This window comes from Oenanthe melanoleuca, chromosome 4 (assembly GCF_029582105.1).
Source record: "Oenanthe melanoleuca isolate GR-GAL-2019-014 chromosome 4, OMel1.0, whole genome shotgun sequence".
NCBI lineage: Eukaryota > Metazoa > Chordata > Aves > Passeriformes > Muscicapidae > Oenanthe > Oenanthe melanoleuca.
Genome location: NC_079337.1, coordinates 52,671,862 through 52,693,998, shown reverse-complemented (window position 1 = coordinate 52,693,998; position 22,137 = coordinate 52,671,862). Strand labels below are relative to the sequence as shown.

The window sequence follows — 22,137 nt, the reverse complement described above, 5'->3', positions numbered from 1 at the left end:
TGTCATCAAAAGAAAATAAAAATAAAAAACTCCTTTATTACATTTAATTTTGAAATTCAAAAATGCATATTTGAGTGAGACAATTTTAGTTCCTTGCCCATGACTTTAGAAGAAAACTAATGATTTTTAGTGCCATAAGAAGACTTGTGCATATGACTAAAGCTCCACAATCTGACATGGATCCCTGCCAAATGAACTGTGGAGCTAGCAGTGTTTCTTTGGAGTAAAACTGCAAGACTCTACAATCTTTAAAGAAGCCACCTCATCTTTAAAACACACAAATTGAGATTTTGGTGGGTTTTTTAGGCTACAAGCAGTTTCTCTTTAAGCTCTGTTAAGCAGGATACCTGTTCATCTGCTCCTCGCTGAAAACCATGACAAGGTACCAAAAAAAAAGAAACTCCAAAGCACCAAAGCAAAGCACAAATGCTCTCTGTCCTTACATACATTTCACTTGTGCTACAGCCATTCTGAAAGACATCTCTGCAGAAACCAGTCATGAGGTGTAACACCCCTGCTGCTGTCGCTGCCTCAGCTCTGCACTCGTGCAGATAACACCATTGTGGGTACTCACTGTACCAGCTCAGATCAGAACCTCACAGGATTCCAGCAGCCAGGGCCTCTGCACACTCATTCCTGCTGCTGCCTTCCAACAATGCCCCCTGTACTACGCCAGTCTTGGCATCCAGGTGATTGCTGAAATGAGCACTGAATGGAAACTGATTCACACACACATTTTAGTATGTTTTCCAGCACTTCTTTCTCCCCTGCAACTCTTCAGTATGAGCAATTTTTAACATAATTTAAAAATCTCACCTTGAGTGAGGCCAACTTCCAGACAGAAAGGCTGGGCTAGGTCAGGCTAAAAGCCATCCATGCAGTTGAACAGAAGTGTCTTCCCTTAGAGCCTGTCCTCTCAGACACAACTTTTCTTTGACTTTCTTTTCTGAGTGAGGAATGTTTTTTCTCTTAAATAGTGGTGGAATTCACAGATTCCCTCACCAGATACACACTGTGTATCTTCATAAGCTCACACATAGTGGCATAACACAGCCACATGTCTTGCAACCGCCATTAAATCCCTCTGTATGTCTTCGTTTGGGAGGAAAATTTTCTTTCTAAGTCAGGACTTAAGTTCACAGCCTCTCTGTCAAATAACCAAAATGTCTGTTGTCACCTAGCTGCTGAGCAAGTCCTGTCTTTGAAAGTATACACTCAGTGATTTTAGATACCTATCTCTCAGCCTTTCCTCCCGTTGTCATACAGTAAAAAACAGGCTCCATCTTCATTATGGTGATTAACATTACTATCCATCTCCTGCAATTTGAATTTTTAAGTAGCATTCTAGCACTACCAAGGAAACATCCCATTGCATTGAATGATCTGCAGGGAAAGTATCTACAGAAAGTACTCACAGTTCAAACAGACAAGATCAAGAAAGGAGGATTATAATCCTTGCTTTATAGAAGGGGATTTGATGCTCAGGGATTAGTCAGCTTCTCCAGGCCAGAGTGCCTGCAGGCTGTAGTCATGGTGGGAGGGCAGGGCTCCAGCAAGCAACACCACTACCCCCTTCCAATCAGGGAACATTTCACCAACACCAACAGTGCTCACATTCCCCATCCCTGAGCACTTTCATCTGAACTTCTAGTCATCAGAAGAAGACTGAAAAAACGGCTGTCAAGACTGTTGGAGTCACAGCCCACAGCTAAGAAGCAGCTCATTTTGTGCATTCATGGAACTTGGTGATTTTGCCAGTTTTTTGTACAAAAAATGTCACCGTAATATTTGCTCACTTAATACTAACATTCCAGAATGGAATTTTCCAGAGAAAGTTGACATTGAGAGAGTAGTAAACAGACACACAGAACAAGGCTGATGTGTAAGATATAACTCCATTACCAGAAAGACAAAGATACCTCTGTGACATAGTGGATGTTAGGGAGAACATCAGCAAGAGACTAGTTTGGACCACTGGAAAGGAACACAGTCATGACTGAGTTCCAAAGCGAGCATGGAGACCATCCATTTTAACATGAAAAGCTGGGCCAATACCCTAAAATGCAGGAGGAAGAGCAACTCAGTAAGTGTCTTGGAAAAACAAAGGGCCACAAAACATATTGCTTGAGTGGGGCCCTCTCTTTGCATAATTTACTGTGGGAATATAAAAACCAGAAAATAACCAAAGCCTGTAAGCTAAGTCTTTACCTGTACAGACTTGTTTGTCCCAAGGAAAGATATGAAGGATAAAGTGAACTGAGGGTTCAGCAAAACATTAAGCTAAGTAGGAAAGTATTTTACTTTAGACTTTGGATGGCCCTTGGAATCAAAAATAATCAAAAAAGCAATCCCTTTTGATCCCCATCAGGCTGCCAAGATGGCAGCTGTACTGAATAAGGGTCCCAAGGAGCAGAGCCTATGAGAGGGCAGAGCATGGGGTATCTGCAATGTGTGACCACCTGCCAGACAGAAAAAGAAAGGAAAAAAAAGTTATGTTACTGCCTTGTTTTTTACTGGCTACTCTTTCCATTATTTTCTGTGCTAGTGAAAAGACTACACTTTCTTTCTGTAGTAGTGGCTCAAGATCAGGGATCTGCTGCCAGGGACCTTCAAAGCTGAAGTGACAGCCTGGGATGTGGCACTCGTTTGCAGATTTTCCTATGTAAGACTCTGTCATCCACCACAGCCTGTGAAAGTCCATAGAAAGTCAAACAGCAGTGACGAAGGAAGAAAGTGTCTTTGGCACAGTACCAGGGATAAAATGCCTTTCTCAAAGGCATTTGTGGGATATCAGGCAGAGTGAATTGGAATTAGGATGAGGAATTGTGCCATTAACACCAGCAGCAGATTAAGCGCTGATGATTTTCCTTGTGTATAAGGTGGAAGAAGACAAGTTAGATATTGTGTGTTTATTGAAGCAAGAAGGTTAGAGATAAGGCATAATCTAACCAAATCATGCAATGCAATATGGGAAGATAGTCAAGAGTTACCAAGTCTGAATCAGTGGGCTTGTCTAATATCTCTAGGTACAATTACCCCCAATGCAAAACAAATACTGGATTTCAGAGAAGGAGAACACTAGGTGAAGTGGCCCTGATCCTTCATTAGCTGAGTAGCTTTAAAAACCACAAAGGATGCCTGCACATATCCAAAGCATTCAAGCAGCAGGAGGAAGACATCTCCAGGAACTTTGGAGTGTATAAATTAGGCACAGAAACAATTCAGATGGATTCAAACATTTAAATATTTTCTAGGTTTCTATTCCACGTCTATGGGCATTTTCACTCCTTTGCTATTGAGAAAAAAAAAAAAACCCAAGCACAATATTATACTATAGTACTGTCTGTGTGAAATTTAGAAGTTTGTAATGAAACCTGTTTTTCTTTTTTGAGGTCATTCCCACTCAGGTCTTAAGAGTTGACTCCCTAGGGACAACAGTGATGAAGACAAACGTGGACTATCTCCAAATTCCTACAACTTTGACTTTAACAAAGATTTAAATTTTTTAACTTATTTACTTTTTTATTTGGAATACACTAGCATTGTATTCCCCCATTGAGGGGGATCCTAAAGAAATAGCAGCACACTATGAGCCTGAATCAGAAGTGACTAGAGAATATAATGGAGTTCAGCACAATACATTTCAGGAATGTCTTTGTAAGAGCTCTTTTAAAGACAGATTTTGGGAAGGAATTGGGAAAACCTAGCTACTCTGTTGAAAGGGATAGAAGGGCAGTGAATTCTACTGCAGGATCTCTTCTTTTGCTGACTCAGTGAAGACACATTTGTCATTCAAAGACAAATTAGAAAAGGGCATGGATCGTGCTACATAGATGCTTCATCTCAGTTATCAGCCACGTACAGGCAGCTTCCAACACATCTACTTCCAGGTCTGAAAAAGCCACAATCTCTTCTGGTGGATGTGGACAGAACGCCTTTGTCAAAATTCGAGTTTGAGCAAATACAGCAAAGCGGTTTAGCACAGGGAGGATTTGTCCCTGCAGAAATTGACACAAATTCCTTTAGGACAGGGGCAGCCACCCCAACCACATAGCTGGGATTGCCAGCAGATAGAATTAGGGAAACTGGAAGGTAACACTGTGGCCTAAAGTAAACTCTTAAATCTGCTGTAAACAGAGCAGTAACGTTAGCACACAATAAAACTGGTATCTGCCTCTGCACTCCCAGTAGCAGGTGTAGGGAAGGACAAGACACAGGAGTGGATTTTTGTTATCTCTGTGAATTTGGTTTAAGGAAAAATCCAAGCTGACAGAAACTGTGGGAAACAGTGATGGAGGGTAGCTGGAGTGATCATGCAGGAGAGAATAATGAGAGATCAAGTGGAAGGGTCCAGTTTGAAGTTCCTGCTCTGTGCATAGTGCAGCCTGGAGTAGCACCCTGAGAAGGCAGCTTTCCTGCATGTTTCAAGCTGGAAAGACCAATACCCACAAAAGCAATTTATTAGTAATTTTCTGATATGTATATCTTCAAGAACATGCATCCATCATTTTCAAATAAATGGTTTAGGAAATAGAAACTATTACAGGTTTAAGTTTAGGGGCATGTCTCTTCTTTAGCTTTGGGTTTAAAAATCTAAGTTTCACAAGTCTAATCTTGTGAGAGATCCTGAAAGAGAAAATCTCTGGACATCATGGGGCTGCCCATAATAAGCCCCCTTGGGTCCAGATGGAGTCCACAGAGCGGCAGCTCAAGTACATCTGGGTAATGTCCACAGAGCTGACATGCCAGGACTTCTGTAAAGTGCTGCTGATGGTCCAGCAGAGAATTACCCCTCTGTGTCTATTAGCTCTGACCATACTGGACTAGAACTGACCAGTGTGGAGACCCTGACATGATTCCAATTGCAGTGGAGTGCAGATTCCTGGAAATCATTTGTGTCTGTACAGGACATAGCTGAATAATCCTTCCCAGCACAGTTCTGAAAATAGAATACAGAGATGCTAACTAACTGCAGGAACCTCTTTGGTACATTACAGTCATGTTTAGCCAGAGCTCATAGCCCAGGAGCATCCCAACTCACTCTCCCAGATCTACTCTAGCATCCCTCCATCTCTTTGTGTCCCTGTGTTCCTCTGAGAGTGAGGTTTGCCTTCTCTCAGAAGAGAGCCTAGGAAGAACATCAGTATTGAGTGAATGCTAATAAATCCCCCCACAGCAGCCATCAGCACTATGCAGAGGCATATGCATGGCCTTGCAAAAGCTCACCCTGATCTGGCTGAAGAGCCCTGCATCAGAGCTAACATACCCTCTCTGACCAGTTACAAAGGGACCAGAGCATCTTGCAAGTGAAAGCATTTCTCAGCTTCCTGGTATTCTGTGGGTTTTCGTCCAATTGAGTTTTTAAAGTTTTTAAAATTTAATTTTCTACTTCATCTCAGGTTTGGAGCTAAATAAGTCTCTGTGTTGGGATATACTACTTAAGGCAGCTTCTCCTTGGGTTTGGTAGTCCCACATCACACTGACACAGCTGCAGCTCTGACCTGTGCTGTTTCCTGGGCTGGGCAAGCTCAGCAGGCTGTAACTGCCTGCAGCTGCCTGGGAGGAAGAGGAGTCTGGTTAAAGAGCAGTGCTCACGGGCCTCTGAAGGACTTCAAAGTGCACACCATAAAACTGGGAAGGGCTGGTAACTAGTATATACAGACTCTCCCCCTACTACAGGGTTTTTAGGCATTATCCCAAAATAAGTAAATAAAGACAGTGTTTAGTAACTGAAGGGGAAAAAAAATACCCAAATATGGCCCAGCATCACAGCCAAGGATCTTTGCATGCCAGCTACTAAAAGGCCACATGTAAGTACTGAAATCAACCTTAATTCATGGGATGAGATTTTCAGGAGGGCTAGGTATCCAGTGACAATGTTCAAAAAGTAAATGCACAAAGAAGTAATATGCCTCCAGAAGTGTAACAAAAAGATTGCATAGAAAGTTATGCATTATGGATGATTTAGCAATATCATAGATAGCAAAGGCTCCAGCAAAAAGAGTGAACTCATCCCTATCTTCCCATTTGTCGGCAGAATTTTAACAAGAGGCTCCTGGGAGCTCTTGGGGGCTCCTCCATGGCTCAACAGACAAATTAACTCATCAAAGGGAAGGTAGGGATGATTAACTAACAAGAGCCCCCTCCAGCCCATCACTGGTACATGGTTATTTCACCCAGATGGTGTTCACCTACCTGAAACTGGTAATGACAGTCTCAGATCGGATTTACAGAAAAACATAGATAATAAGGTGCTGCAAGAGTGACATGATAGGAGTTATTGGTCTGTGATGCTCCAGACTGTGCCAGAGGCAGCAGAGCTGTTTTGTAATGTTAGGCTCTGTTTTGTAACATTATCCTCTCCACCCGAGAGATTTCCTGCTGCAAATGGGAGACTTGGTCTTCAGAGAAGCATTTGACCTGACCCTTCCTATAGGAAAGTGGGATCAACAGCAAAGAAAATGACAAGATGTGGCAATACTCCCATCACACACAAGCAGAAGCACTTTGACACCTTTCTCTGGAAATGGATTAATGTTTCTGCAGTGTTAAGGAAAAAAATCCACAAGTTGTTTTTTTTTTTTTGCTTTTTCTCAGATGCAATTGACATGACAATTACCAATGTTTTGCCTGATGTCTTCATACTTATGTGAAGAGTGATTGTGGGGCTTTTAAGGACAGGCAACACAGCCAAGAAAATCCACACCAGTCCTGGTGAGAAAAAAAACAGAAAAGCAAACACAAAACCAGAAAAAGAATTTCAAAAATGCATATGTTTTCCTCAGAAAAAAAACCAGCCTATTGCTCCTTTGTGTATGCCTGGAGGGTCAAATGCCTAACAGAGCACATCCAACCAGAGGTCAGGAAGCATGCACTTATGGTTTGCTTATGAAAATAACTGCATGTGCATCCATTTCAACGGGACAACTTTACAATTTCACTAGTCCAACTGTAAGCCTGTGAAAATGGACAAGCTTGGTACCTGTGGAAGCTGGGATTAGCCCAAGAAGTAGGTTTCCTTGTATGAAAATTTGTCATGAAAACTAAGGCCAGACTGCAACCCCCTGAATGCCATCATCTTCCTCTGAAAACTATGATTTGGCAATAATAGGCTTCTAGCTAAATACAGGCATGTCTCAAATAAATTCCATAGCTGCTTAGGACTATGGGCTAAGATTTTCAAAATGGGATCAGAAACTCATTACCAGTACTAATAAAGTAATTTCAAGGAGGGAAGAAGCAGCAGCAGAGGAAGACAAATATTTCCTCAACTTCTTGTTCCATGTAGTCCTTCCTGAACAGGCTGGATTGGGCCAAATGGTCTCTTGAGATCCCACTTCAACCACTCTATGGTTCTGCAAAGCTCTGCCCTGCTCCAAGTTCATTCTTCATCCTTTAGCACCCACACTGTCACCTGCACTACCTGGCTGCCCACACCTCACCCAGAAGCCCTCTTAAAGTGGATACCCACAGACCAAAGATCCTGTTCACTCAGTCACAACACACAGGGTCTGGCAGAGTGCAGAACATTACTGCTAGATCTACCTAGCCAAGTGATACATACATACAAGCAAAGAAAAAACAAAAAAAACCACCAAACCCCAATACTAGAAGTAATACCTGCTTTTCTCTTCTGGTCACTGATTGCTCTGTGGAAATATGCAAGCCTGCAGCATTCTCACCAAAGTAAAAATTCCAGAGAGATGTCTCACTTCCATCATATTTATTACCTAAGGTCTCTGATGCACTTCCTGAGTCATTATGTCACTGCTTATACAGCAACATGGGAGAAAAAAAACTGGATTTTTTGCAAAGATTTTGGAGTACTTCCAGAAAGAATTTTTTGTCCTCCAGGAGAAACTACCATTCCAGGAGAAAACTCCCCTTGCTTCTTTTAGCAGCTTATGCAGAAGTTCTTCTGACCACACCAATCCTCCAGATAACCATTATCACCCCCTCCTTGACAAGAGGCAAGAAAATTTTTTACCCAATTTCTCTATTTTTATTCAAGCGTATCTCCTGCAGGAGAGATCTGCAGTCCCTCACACTGTGTGATGGTGGCCCCCTCCAAATCCTGATAAAGATTTAATACCACTGAGCCTTCAAGGAGCAGCTATGGCAGCAGCCAGAAGTAAAAGTTCTCTCTGCCCATTTGACACCTCCAGCCCTGTAATATGCTTGGAAGGAACGATCCTCCTAAACTTCATGTGATAAACTGGATGGCTGGGAGCAGCTCAGGCAACTCAAACCTGTCATAAATCAACAAGGCAACAACACTTGCCTGAGGCTGCCACCGTGGCTCCTCACAGAAAATACTCTGTTCTTCTGATTACCATCTTAGTGATTAGAAGTACCCATTATGGACCAGCACCCCATTGTGTTACTCACAGTAAAGCACAAAAGCACAGATGTGTGTGAGGAAATGGAAGTATTATTCTAGTGCATCACACAGCTCACGCTTCATGACAACACCAAAATCTCAATAGGTTTTGGGTTTGTGCTTTCATAAACAAAACCCAGTGATTACTGCATGTGGTAAAAAGCAAACTCCAATCATGGTCCTTCAGACTCATCACTGCCACAAAGTGCTAATTAATTTCTCAATCATTATGAAGCAAGACTGTTGCTCTGTTGTGGCAGAACAGAAAATTCAGCCAAAGCAAGCAGCTATGCGTTGCAAAGGGGATGATTTCCACCGAGACCTGACCCAGCCTCCACGGCTGAGTGTGCCTGCACACACAGTCAGAGCTCCACGCCTGCCAGGGCTGCAGCCATCACTCGCATCAGGATCCTGAATGCACCTGCACAAAGCTACCAAAATAAAAATTAGACACTGGAGAAAAAGAGATCTGTAAAGCTGGCAGGGGGCACTCCTCCAGAAAGGTTGCAAATTTCCAGTGTATCTGAGGATTACCCAGCAGTACAACAAAAACTACAAGTAGGTAAGTTTTCACTGAGACATAAAAACTCTTCTTTGTATTTTTCTCTCTTCATGGGGAAAAAAAACAGTTCATCATGATGCAATACCAAAACTTTCTCCCTACCACAAATATGCTCTGTGCAATTTTCTCTACCTGACCTACACATGCACAATAGGTTAGTGGCACTAAGAAAAAAGAATTCCTAAATGAAGACTTGTGATAATTTTATCCTTCTGTAATGGCATGGGACAGTTAATGTTAAGTGGGATGGGGCAGCAGGGAAAGAGCATGCCAGGGTTAAGATGGACCGTTTAGTAGCAATTAGCAATGATGCATTGAGCAAAAATAGCAACAATGAAAAAAAAAGAAAAGAGGTTACACTAGAAACAAATCCATTAACAGAAATAAATTTAATTTAACCAATTAGCATTTTTCTGAGAAAGTCAAACTTTCTGTCGCTGTTGGTAAGCCAATGGCGAATCAAAAAATCAGAAGAATCTTATCAGAAATATTTACTTCCCACTAGCAATGAGTCTGGGATTGCCTTTCTAACAAAAGACAGAGCTACTGTCCCACATTTTTGTAACCCTCTCTGCAGTTCCAGGGAGAAAATATTTAGTTCAACATTATCGTAAGCTAGAATATGGCTCTATTTATGTGACAAGTTGACAACATACAATTTCATGCTTGTTGAACTGATCTGTGTTATATATTCACTGTGAATATTATGAAGCCTCACCATTATAAATATGAAACAGTATACACTTATTCAAAATAACTCCAGCAGTAGCAATTTATAGCTCAGTTGTTTGTGTGCTTATGAAGCCCAAACGCCACCTTAAGAAGCTGCATCTCACTAAAACAGATGTGGAGTGTGACTGTGACCAAAGTGGATTTAAGATGACCCCTGTGAAAGGAGGCTGTAACATTTTTGTTTGTATGGCAGCTGACACCAGTTCGTATTTAGCTGTGTAGCCAGTGGGAACACAGTGAAACACAGAGCTGGTTTTAACACAGGCCAGGACATCATCCAATGGCCTAATTAGCTCACCACTGTTCTGGGGAGTGCTAGTCTTCCCTCTCAGACAAAGGCCAGGTGCTCTGCAGAGCAGCAGCACAGTGAGCATCTCAAGCCATGGCTGCTCAGGTGGCACTGTCAAGTGGATCAGTCCCATTTTCTGATTGCACACCTGGGAACAGTCTTGGTGGCCACATACACCAAATAATAAACTCTCAAAGCAATTGGTTTCTTGCTCATTTGGGACTTCTTTCCTGCCTGAAGGTTTCAACCAACACGCCAGGTGGTTCTTGCATTAAAGCATTGTAGTTCGTCCAAGTGGGAAAGAAAAAAAGGAGCAGCAGCACACCTTGGTAACACTAGATACAGGGCATTTGCATAAACTCTTTCCAATTACATAGCAGCTGGTTTGAGTAAAATAAATTCCACTTACTGCTTGGGCCTTTTTAAATGTCAGCACAGCTAATCTCAGATTATCGTTTACATACATCATCCCACATGGACAGGATGCTACTGTGCTGGTCTCCCATTCAGCAGATGTAGAGCCCTGAGCCAGGCCACAGACACTGGTAAAGGTAATGCATTCAAACACAAAAGAAATGTGACTTCGCTCCATTAGGAATATAAAAAGTCCAGCACTTTTGTCTGCTATTTTCTTTCCCTGGAAATGAGGGTCTTCTCCTAGTTTCACAAGTAGGCTTTATGATACATTGTTATTTTTTATCACTCTTATAAAGTGCCCTATCCCAAATCTGCATCTTTTGCGTTTTATGCTTATTGTTGTATTAAACCTGTGACGTTGCCTGTTTCACTGCTAAATCTATCCCATAACCACATATTGTACATTCATTTCTCTAGGACCTCAGTAGCTCTTATCTGTTTGCTTTTATGATCTCTTATGAACTGTTAGGAATAACAACTTGCAGGAATGTTTGTAAAGTCATCTCAGACTGAACTCAGCCCTCCCCTTTTTTACCATACAGTGATACTCTCTGCAATGAAATCCAATTTGCCATAGAAGCAGTTCATTACAGGATGCATGTAATAAATACATGTGCTTATAATGTAAAACATTCAATCTGCATGAACCTGAATTTCAAAAAAGCCTACTTATCAGAGTACATGTTGTTATGGCTTGGTCCTGTGTTGGTTCCACATTCACCAGTTTGCTGCCCAGAGCTATTCTGCTCATGCCCTCCAGGGCTCAGACAGGCTCTGCTATGTGGTGCACACAATCACAGTCCTTTCAAGCACTTTGATAAGCTTTATTCTGCCATTATGCCATCTAGAACATTAAACACAATGTTTAAGTTCTATGTTAAATCACAATCAGCTCCTATTAACTGTTCCAAGCTCCTCATTTTTATCAACAGTTACTTTATTAAATCCTTAATAATATAGATGGAATAGTTAGTTAATTTGTGTGTTGAGCCATGGATGTTAATTTGTAAACATAATAACATACTGCAATCATTTGCATAATAGCATTTTAATCTTTTTAGTAAAAGCTGTAATTCCCTACAAAGTACGCTGCAGTAGAAACTAAGTGACTATTGGTAATAATAAAAAAGGCCTTAAAATTCTGATCCTATTATAGTGTTGGAACATACCCAAACTGCTACCATAATCTCTGAAATGTTACTGTTCTCTGATTTAGGTGTCTGTGTCAAGAATAAAAATGAAGTATAACTGGTAGCAGTAGACTATTTCCTAAATGTAATTTAGTATTCACTAAGCACCAGCACTTTGCAAATAGCTCTGAGGCTTTCCTTCAAAGTTCAGAGCTCTAGTTATGCATATTGTGTGAGGTACACCATGCAGCTCACCTCCAGCCTCTGTTGTGCTGAATAGATGGCTATGATAAATCATGCTGATTTGGCACTGAAGGGCATCAGCCATCAAGGATTTGACTACTATGTCTTTTTTTTTTTTTTTTTTTTTCTGAGATTGTATCTCCTTGAACTGCCTGCCCTGGGCTACTAGTTTTGGAGAAAATTAAAAAGTGGAAAAAATGCTAGGGAAGGCCACTACAGAAAGTCTGTATAGGCTCAGTTCTCTGGAACCCATTAACACCAGTCACAAGACTGGCAAAAAAAAACATTGTTGGTTGTTTAAAAGTCAGGCCAAGTCATTTTACGCAAGATCTGGTAATTCATTAATCAATCTGGCTGCAAACCTTGAATGAATAACCTGCAATGGTGAAAGAGACTGGCAGCACCACAGAACATGAGGGATTTTATAATCTGAACCAATGCAAATTACCCTGGTGATGTTTAAGGCTACCCTCAAAACTCATCATCTCCCTGATACAACCCCTTCCAAATAAATAAGAAATCATTCCTCTCCATGCGTGCCCCTGCTGCCAGGGAAAAGAAAGTCTGCATTTCATGGTGTATTTCTTTCTCTCCTCACATTCTCACTGCTTGTAATACAGCCTTTTTTGGCAGTCTACAATAAAACATAGTTATCTTTATAGGCTTTCCAAATATGTGGCACAGAATAGCCTTGAGAAGTAACCCGGGATACACCTATATAACAATTAAAAACAAAGTCATCAAATATTGTGAGCATTGCTTTGGAACACAGAATTATGTAAATAGATTAAATCTGCAGAAGGGCAAGCAATGTGGGTTTTCTGAAGTCTATTTAAAGGCTAAAAAAAATGTTTTGCCAAGTACAATATTTATAACTTTACATAGGTTCATTGTAGTTTAACAGGTTATTGCCTCTCTACAGGCTGAATTTTCTCTTACCATTTTTGCAAAAAATGCTAACAAAGAGAAACACCCACTGTGGCTATCTTCCCTCTCCATAACGCCAGGCATGGACCATAAGTAATTTAAAATATTAATAATCTTACATTATATGGTACAGTATATTTCAAGAAGGCTCAAGGGACAACAGTTTTCATGAACAAAAAGCCTTCTCACTCATCACACCTCAAGTAGTATGTTTGTTCACAATTTCACATAGCATTGGCTTTGAGAATGAAAATGCAACCATTTAGATTTTCTGAAAGTAGTCAAATTAATTTTTTTGCAAATACAATTTTTAAAAGTCTAGTTCTCTACAAAAACAAATCACAAAAGTGAATGGTGCAGCGAACCATCTAAATAACTGGTCTTGGGTGACTTGTTAACTATTTACTTGCATGAACTTGTGTCAATAGACAGTGCCCTGAGGGGCAAGAACTCCTTCATTTTATCTTTTCAAACACCAGGCAAAGAAAATTAGGTGAAAAACAGAAGTGACCAAGCTTTGAATAGAAAGAAATCACCAAATTCATAATGTATCTAAGTACAAACATCAGTAAGAAGCCTCTGTGCTGGGGCAGTACAGGCTTGATTCAGAACTCATATGGGTTACACTGGCATGTGAGCAGAATGTGCAGGGATGAATTAGCTGTGCCTGCAAAATACTGGTGTGTTTTAATCCTGGAGTGAAGGCCAGTATCTCATCACACCTAAGAGGATGAGAGCAGGGATTTATACTTAACACTTACATACTATCTAGACTAATTGGACCTTTATCTCAGTTGGCTCCTGGTTGCTACCATAACTATGAATCATTTCTAGTCTGTGAGACTACCAGTGCCACTGGGAGTGCCTAAGCTTGTGGGTGCTCAGCTCAAGTGAGCTTTCAGGAACATGATTTGCAGAAAGACTGAAAATTCACTTTATGAAATACAAACCTTTCTTAAAAAAAAGTGCACCACAGATACTCAGAAACATTGTAAAGGGGTTTTGGACACTGTCCCTCATGCAGATAATGCCACATGTACTGCATTAATACCTCAAAGGAAAGTGTGTTTCATTCAAGGCTAGATTTGGCAATTAGCACTGTACAGCTTGTGCAAGTAATGATGCTTGTGTACTTCCCATCATTTGCTTGTCATTCTGGTTCCTTCCTTTCCACCCTAAATAGGCTGTATTTCTATTTTTGCATGACAATGCCTCATCTGGAAGCTCAAGTTAAATAAAACATACTACTTCCAAAATCAAAAGAGAGGAAAAAAACCTTTTAAAAAAAAGGTATAAAAATACGTTGTTTCATTTTTTAAAAAGCCATTGAGAATCAATATGGAAAAACCTAGCGATTACCAAATGAGAAACTGCACAAAACTTCCATTCTCTCAGCTAAAACAAATAGTTCCTCACAGAGTTTGTCAGATAGTCTCTGGAGTAAGAAGACTTCTTCTTCTGATCTTGAGCACCCCCAGTCGTCACATTACTGAGCAGCAGAGGCAAGAAACAGTGCAAAGTATCCCCAGCTGCACAGAGGAGAATGGGGACAGGAATAATGCACAGGAGGGGAAAGTAACTCTTTCTCTCCCATCTTCCTAGGTCAAGCAACCAAGAAATGTAAATGCAACACTCCAAGAAGCTGAAAATAGCCTAATTTTGCACTGCAGTATTGTAAAATACCATTAGGGCACAATTTGTCCCTACAGGTAAGTATGGGCCAAGCTGTGATGAGACAGCACTGCAGCCTGCAGCTGAAGTCAGTGAGTGTGAGGAAAGAAAACAACAGAACTTGTGTGTCAGGAAAGAAGCAGCACATTTCATTTCCAAATTATTATTTCTGACCTATTACTTGCTGTGTAGGTTCATTGCCCCAGCTGCACTGCCCCTGTTTCTCAGACAGACCAAGCATGTCCATGAGATGCTGCCCCTGTCCCATCTCCCAGTAGGTTAACTACCAGCCCCTCTGATTGTCCTGCTGTTTGCATGTTTCCTATACAAGGTGTGCAGGGGAATGGTCACTACCTATCTGAGACAGCTTTACACTCAGCAGCTGTGGCCAGTAATAAATACACAGGACAAGCAATGAGGTGGTCAGGTTCCACTGGCTTTACTGGAATAATCTGTATGTTTAGATTTGGTAAATACATAATTGTATTACTTATCCGGAACTTACACTTTGAAACTCTGCATCTTCAGCTGATTTTTCCTAAAGGAAAATGCTTCTGCATTTGGCTTTTGATGAATGTGGAAAAAAATGTGTCCTCAGTCATAAAAAAAAAAGCAAAACAAGTCTCCACCAGAGTCGCTGCAAATGTGGACCCTGCCCCCCTGCCACCAACATGCCCTACCCTGCCCGAGGCACTACAACTGCAATTCAAGAACCAGACGGGATTTGGAAACTTTGTAAAACAAAGTGTGGAACATTATACAACTAAAGAAAAAAAGTGGGTCTAAGCACAGGACTCTGCAGGGCTATTTTGATTCAAGCAAAATTAATTCCAAGTTACTTGGATGTAAATTACAGAAACTAAACAGAGAAGACCAGTTTCTGCTATCAGTTACATTGGTTTAAATCCAGAGCAATTAATCTGCATCATGGACTTCACTGTGGGTTTAGAGCTGTATACAAAAGAAGGAGAATTTTATTCATATTTCATTTATACATCCTAGAGAAACATTCATTTTACTCTACCATTTCAGTTAATTTTTTCCTTTAAAATTCTACCACGATAATCTGGGGCTTTCCAGAACCAGCAGGCTAAGCTGTACTTTCTGGAGCTGTGGTACCTGGTGTGAGAAACAGCACCCATAGCTTGCTTTTGTACAAGGTCTTCCTGCCAGCTAATCAATTTATTGTCCAATTTCCCAGTCAGTGAACGATCTATGGCCTCTCCTATCAACAAGGAGGGAAGGAGGTTAGAGTTTAGGAGGGGCACAGCTGCCCAAAACCACAAGGTTGAAGGCATTACACAACAAAAGAAAGACCCAAGACAAAGAGACAGTAACCCTCCTCTTGTAGACCCTGATCCTCACGTACACCCTAACCACAATCCACAACTGGAAAGAAAACAATTAAATCTCTGCTATCACCCTTTGAATTTTACTTTTAGATTGCTCTCCACCAGGAGATCTATGAAACATCACAACGCTGAGCTGGTCCCAGAGCTACTGACAGCCCTCACTGCCTTCTCTGCCACACTCACCCTTCCTCTCCCCCATTCATAAACAAATTGCAGACATCTCAATTTGTGTGCAAGTAACTTGCACAGTAAGGCTCTGAGTGGTAAAAATCTTTACTAGAAATGTTCCAGCTACTCATCAGCCAGCTGCTGTGCAGCCCTCTGCTTCTTGCCGAGGAATTCAAGTGGAAGACAACAAACAGGTTTCAACTTCTGTTTTGCTCTGTAGCTGACAACAGTGCAACTCCTCATCGTGACACCACAGGGCAGTGTGCTCCAGGCACTCTTTAGCTGCTTCCCCTCAAAAATCAGAAGTTCCATTTAAACCCTTTTAAGGCTTTCCCCCCCACACCCCTCAGATCGCTGGTCCGGTTTAATCATGAGGATTAAAGGAACCAGTCAGAACCCATAACACACCAGCAGTTTTCTTGTCTCTTAATGGCAGAAAAATAGTAAAAAAAAATAAATAGTTGTCCACCAGGCTAATTAAAAAAAAAAAAAAAAATCAGAAAAAAAAAAAAGTAAGCAAGGACTTTGCAACATGCACTTGCATCATCTTGCCTTACCTCGAATATATTGGCGGGTTCATTGCTGTACTGGTTGGAGATGATCTCTGACTGGTCACTGTACCACTTGAGCCCCCCCAGAAAGCTGTCTGCATCCAGGTCGTTCACATCTAGTTCAGAGAGGTCAAGTTCTGGGAGATCTGGGCAAAGAGGCTGGTCTTCGCCAACCAGAGCAGCACACTGCAGGATACAGTAACACAGAAATAGTGTGTTATTAATTTCATTAATTACCAGGAATCTATTAACTAACATCATGTGGTAAGAATTAAGCCTCAATTAAGATATGGCATAGGGTCACTAGGAATGACTTTGTTTTCTGAAAAAAGAAACGTATGGTATTTAGTCATTGTTAGCTCTACATAGGCATGTAAAGGGGCAGAGAAAACAGCAGGGCATAAGCTGCCTTCTTTATCACATCTCTGTCCAGGGATGATGACCTTCCTTCTCCCTATACCATTCAATAATGATCATATTCAAACTTTAAATCCAACAGCAGAGGCCAAAGCATGGCGTTATTCTCTTTTCAGAGTGAGCCAGCGCAGGTAGAAGTTACAGATGAATACCTCTGGGCAAGGTCTGTCACGCATTTCCTGATACATTCAGGTTAAAGAGGCACAGCCTGTTACAGCCTTCAGCCCTGGAGGCTAGCTCAAGCTGGAGACAGTCACACTTTCACTTCTACAGAGCCTTACTGTAATCCTTGCAGCCACTCATGGTGGTGGCTACCACATGGGCATAAAAAAGCATGGGTTAGCAATGCTGCAGTGCTCTTTGACTGATGCACAAACCACAGCCACCCAGTTTTGCATAAGAGTCCTGGCAACCAAAGCATGGCTTGAAATACCCCTATATTCTCCTCCCAGTGATGGACACAGTTAGTTCACACAGCCTGTTCACCTGCTTGGTGAAACACATCTATCATCCTAGCCAGTTTCCTAAACATCTCAGAGAGAAGCTGTACACAGAGAAACAAATAGATTTTCCTCTTCTAGCAGCCTCTGATTCAGTAATCCTAAAAGAGGGTCTGTGAAACATTTTGGTTGAGGCAGTAAACAAAGTCTAGTCTGCAAGAATCCTCTTCAGCAGTGCAAAATGTTTTTGTCTGCACAACTCAGGAAGAGAGTGAGGATAAATAAAAACAAACCTGGAGTAAGTATCCTTTAATATGCCAGTATGAAGCTAGATAGGGTATTGACTGACCTACTATGGAAGAAAAAATTAGTAACATACATCCACTTCAACACAGCAATTAAAATGTTAGAGTATCCACCAAAACCATTTCCTAATTATAGAAAACACATAGTAACAGTTTGGCAAATAGCTGAGTCCCATATGTCAACGCTGCTCAATTAAGCAATTCCTAGTGCACTGTACCACGTATCCTTGTAAGTCATCTCCCAGCATCCACGTCGATGTGGGCACGCTGCAAAGCACTCGTGGAACCGCAGAGCCACCAGGCACTCAATGGTTAAAAGCCACCTAAGGTCAACTGGGTCTAAGGGCATCTACCCTGACTATTTCTAGCACTGTGTTAAGTATGGCCAACAGCAGGACCTCCTCAACTCCTGTCAGTTGACCGGGTGGTTGGGGTGATTTCCCAACTTCTGTTTGGACTGAAGTCACTGGAGAAAGCGTCACTTTCTGAAGGCAGGTGTCTGTAGGGCACTGACAGTGTGTGAATTGCTCAGTTCTGGTATGTCACCCTCGCAAGGACCTTTCCCAACAGGGCAGCCAGGGCTGCTGCAGGTGCACCTCACTGAGGTTCGGGCGCCTGGAGCCGCGGTGTGCCTGCAGCGCACGGGCTGGATGCGGCAGCGCAGCCTCAGCGAAGACTTTGTCTGCTGGCACAAAGACAAAGCAGCTGGCGTGAGCTGTAATTTACCAGACAACTTCTACGGCTACCAGGACACTACAAGATAATCACAGAGTAGGCCAAGGGGCAAGGGACTAAGAGGCTGCAGAACGGGGCTCCAAAATAGCAGTTGTTTTTCTTCCTATTATTTAGGGGGCTGTAGAACTACAAGAAGTCAAAATCGCACCTAAGCAATCTCAACTTTTTTTAAAATCTGATTTTTTTACCATTATTTTGAGCGAAAGACAACAACAACAAAAAAAAACCCTAGCATTTCCTCTTCCTCCGTGCGAGACACAACCTTCTGGCAGCAATCTTATAATACAGAGATGACCTTTTTTGATGCTTGGCCGAAATCTCTGATCTCATTAAAGGATAATCTAGTTTTTGACTGAAAAGGTAGATTCTCAGCATCATTCTCAGGTTTGTGTTCTGGAGGTCAGTAGCTTATAACTGATGCCATGGACTTCTAAAGTATCCTGATGATCTGTTACTGCTTTCATTTATAAAAATAGCTTCACCCTGTGAACCACCTACTTAAACATGTTTACTTTTTGTAATATGCATTTTTAAGTTCCTACAGTGGGCCTTTGAAGCAACATAAACAATGGTATTAAAAAAAAATCCTGCTTATTGCAGCTTTCATTTACCTATAGTGACTGCAATGTCACTTAAAAATCTAACTGCTGAAATGAAGTATATATGCCTTGCCAATGTTGACATGACAATAAAATCAATGTTTCTGAATATGACATTATGCTTCTGAGCACACAGAGCACATTAATCTGAGACACATTAGCAGCAAGTGTTCCTGTTATTAATTTATATTTGGCCTTTGGATGATGCCAGATTTAACACTCCAAGTCCTAAAACTGTCCTCATCTGACACGCTGATATTTGCTGTTTGCCTATACATCTGTAACAGGTGCACCTGCATTGCTAGCACACATTTTACTGTCTTCCCACTGCTATTTGATATGATAGTTATTCCATAACTATAGTCCTAATTTTACAGTAACATTAAGGAGGATAAAGTAGTCACTAAACACAAAAGGCTAATTTCTGTGCATTATTTCACTCCAACAGACCTTTCTTCTCTTAGTTCAGGCGCAAACAGTAAATTAGCTTAACTGCTCTGATGGTAATGAATCATTATAATTAAGTATAATTCTCCATTAACCTTTTGGCTTTTTTTGTGCCTTTGAAGGTAAATTAAAAAAAAAGAAAAAGAAAAAAGAAAGAAAAAAAAAAAAAAAAAGAAGACTGGACTTGTGCCATATTAATTATATTAATGAAAATATAATCTTTGTTTTATTTTAACAAGTTTTTCAAAGTGCCAAGGGGATGAACTCAGGATAGAAAGAGAGACTTGACAAAATGTGTCATGTGGATTCCCTCCATCAATCTTTGCAACCTTACTGTACATCACCTTCATTAAGCTGTGAAGCACTGGGGACGCTGATCAGCTACAGTGATGCAGGCCTTTATTAAACAACACGCTGTCCTGTCATTATGTGAGCGAGAATACAATACATTTTACATTGACAGCAAATATTAATGATTCAAAAAATGAGAGCTGCCTCCAGTACTCGCTGCCTGCGTTATTTTAGCTCAGTAGAGGTGATCCCCTGAGCCAAAGCAGCATGCAGACGCTAGTGTTGCTACAGGAAGTGCAGTGCAGAAGCACATTGGCAAAATCCTACCCACAGTTAATCCATCCACCACACAATTAATATCAAGATCAAACTCTTTTTTTGCTTCTTTTTTTTTTCTCTCTGCACTATGAAAAAGTCATTGACATAAATTATCTATTCTGTTACTAGCTTGAAATTACTGCAGGAACTCTAGTGATTAAAATAAATCTTCAGTATTTCCATATAAGCTGGTTCCTCAATCAGTTCCTAGCAGCATTAAGAATAATACATGATGGAAAAATGAAGCTACGGCAGCTGAGACCCATGCTACAAGCCAGACAACAACCCACAGGATACTCCAGCTACTCAGAAACAATTAGGACTTTGGAGCCAGAAAGTCATCCACTTACTGCCTTGACTCATAATAGCTACAGGACATATGAATTATCCATATCTATTCCACTTTACCAAGAAATCAAAACAAGATAAGACCAATTACAATATGCAAACAGAAATCTGCGGATACAATGGCAAGCTGCAAATACTGAAAACATGACAAAACTACTTGAGAATCCACACACATGCTCTGCCAGACGGGAAAAATTTACTGGAGAACATGGAAGTGGTTCAGTTTAGGTGGGTAGCTCTCTTCAGCATGAACATCTTATTTAAAAAGCATTGCCTGTAACCTGTTTTTCCCTCCCCCATTGCCCAAGGGAAGCCTTTTAAGCACTTATTCCAAGCCCAAATCCAGAGGATTAGTTCCTTTGAGCGGGTCTGTATTCAGGATTCCTCTCCATGGGGTCCAAGGAAAGTTTGCCTCGCTTCGCAAGTTGCCCAAACTTTCAGGTAATGCTCCATTTTGCTGAATGCAAGCATGCAGAAATCCTCAAACCTCACATTATACTCCAGGGATTACCACGGGGCCGCTTGCCTTTTTTATTTTTTCCTTTATGAATTGTAGCCAGCAGAAGCTGTGGATTTGATGTATTGCCGTCTATTTTTACACAAGCAGCAGCAGCGGCAGCAGCAGCAGTTCACACAGTCCTGCATAAACTCTATTCTCATGGTTCATCCTGTTGTCTCTGCTGTACAGCGGGATTTAACCATTCCTTGGACTACTCAGATTGACTGCGAACCCTGCTCTACGGGGCATTAGCTACAGCGTCAGCATTCCAATACCACAAGTAGCAGGGAAACGTCTCCTTCCAGAAATCTCTTTTAAAAGCATCTAAAGCCAAACAACAGGGTATTCATTCCTGCGTGCTTGTGTTCTGCAGCTGATAAACAAGGAAAAAACCTTCGACAGAGCACAGTGAAACAAGGAATTAAAATACAAAGCCACGAGTTAATTATAACTTTTTTTTTTTTTTTTTTTTAAAGCAATATTAGTCTTATTCTAAACAAACATGGCATTTTTCCAACCAGGCCACTAAACGCCACTGGAAACGCCACTTCAGACACCGATTCATATCAATATCTTAGAGCATAAATATTGCATATGACGGGAAAGCGAGCCAGAGGCACATGAAAATAGTTTCCAACTGCAGGAGATACTATACTGATGACAGGAGCTCAGCTTTGATTTGCTCAAGGCATCGCAGAGTAACCTTAAAATAGCCAACTTACTGGAGTCAAGATAAGATAGGGACTTGTTTGCAAAGTGCGCTGCCTCGGCCGTGCTGCCGGTGCCTGCCGAGCCCACGGCCCCCGGCGCCCCACGGCCCGCACGCTCACCTCGAGATCACTCCATACAGAGTCCTGGTTGCACATGTCCCACGCCATCCAGCTGCGGAGCGACGGCAGGAAAGCTGGCAAACTACAGTCCAGAGGCAGGCAGGCGGGCAGCGGACACTCATGCAGGCAACGAGACCCTCTCTGAGAGTGAACCGAAGGCACCTGTCTTACTACTGTTCCCCGTCACATGACAAAGCTATTAAAAAGTAGGCTGGGCTGTCACTCATCCAGCCTTCGGGAGCCGCCGCTCCGGCCCGTGACGTCAGCCAGGGGCAGACCCAGCCTCAAGTGAAGGAAATCTTGGCAGAGCCCGCTCGGACCCCGGCGGCCGCGGCGACACGCTGCGATTCAAAGCGCATTTCCACGCCACACCCCCGCAACGCCGCTCCTGCCGTAGCGCAGCTCCAGCCCTCCCCGTCGCTTTTAATTTCTTAGCTTGCTTGCTTTGTCTTCCCCCCACAGCCCGGCACACAATAGGCTGTGCTA

General features: G+C 41.8%; 1 protein-coding gene across 1 annotated transcript in view; it reads right to left on the bottom strand.

Moving 5' to 3' along the window:
• Positions 1-21,912, bottom strand: part of PPARGC1A (PPARG coactivator 1 alpha) — a 68,388-nt gene extending 46,476 nt beyond the window's left edge. Inside the window, exons 1-2 of the mRNA XM_056490264.1 lie at positions 21,652-21,912; positions 16,429-16,608 (exon numbers count right to left, since the gene is read on the bottom strand). Of these exons, the coding sequence (XP_056346239.1) occupies positions 16,429-16,608; positions 21,652-21,699 (228 nt within the window). The 5' untranslated portion in view covers positions 21,700-21,912. The remainder of the gene's footprint in view (positions 1-16,428; positions 16,609-21,651) is intronic.
• Positions 21,913-22,137: the final 225 nt, after the last annotated feature.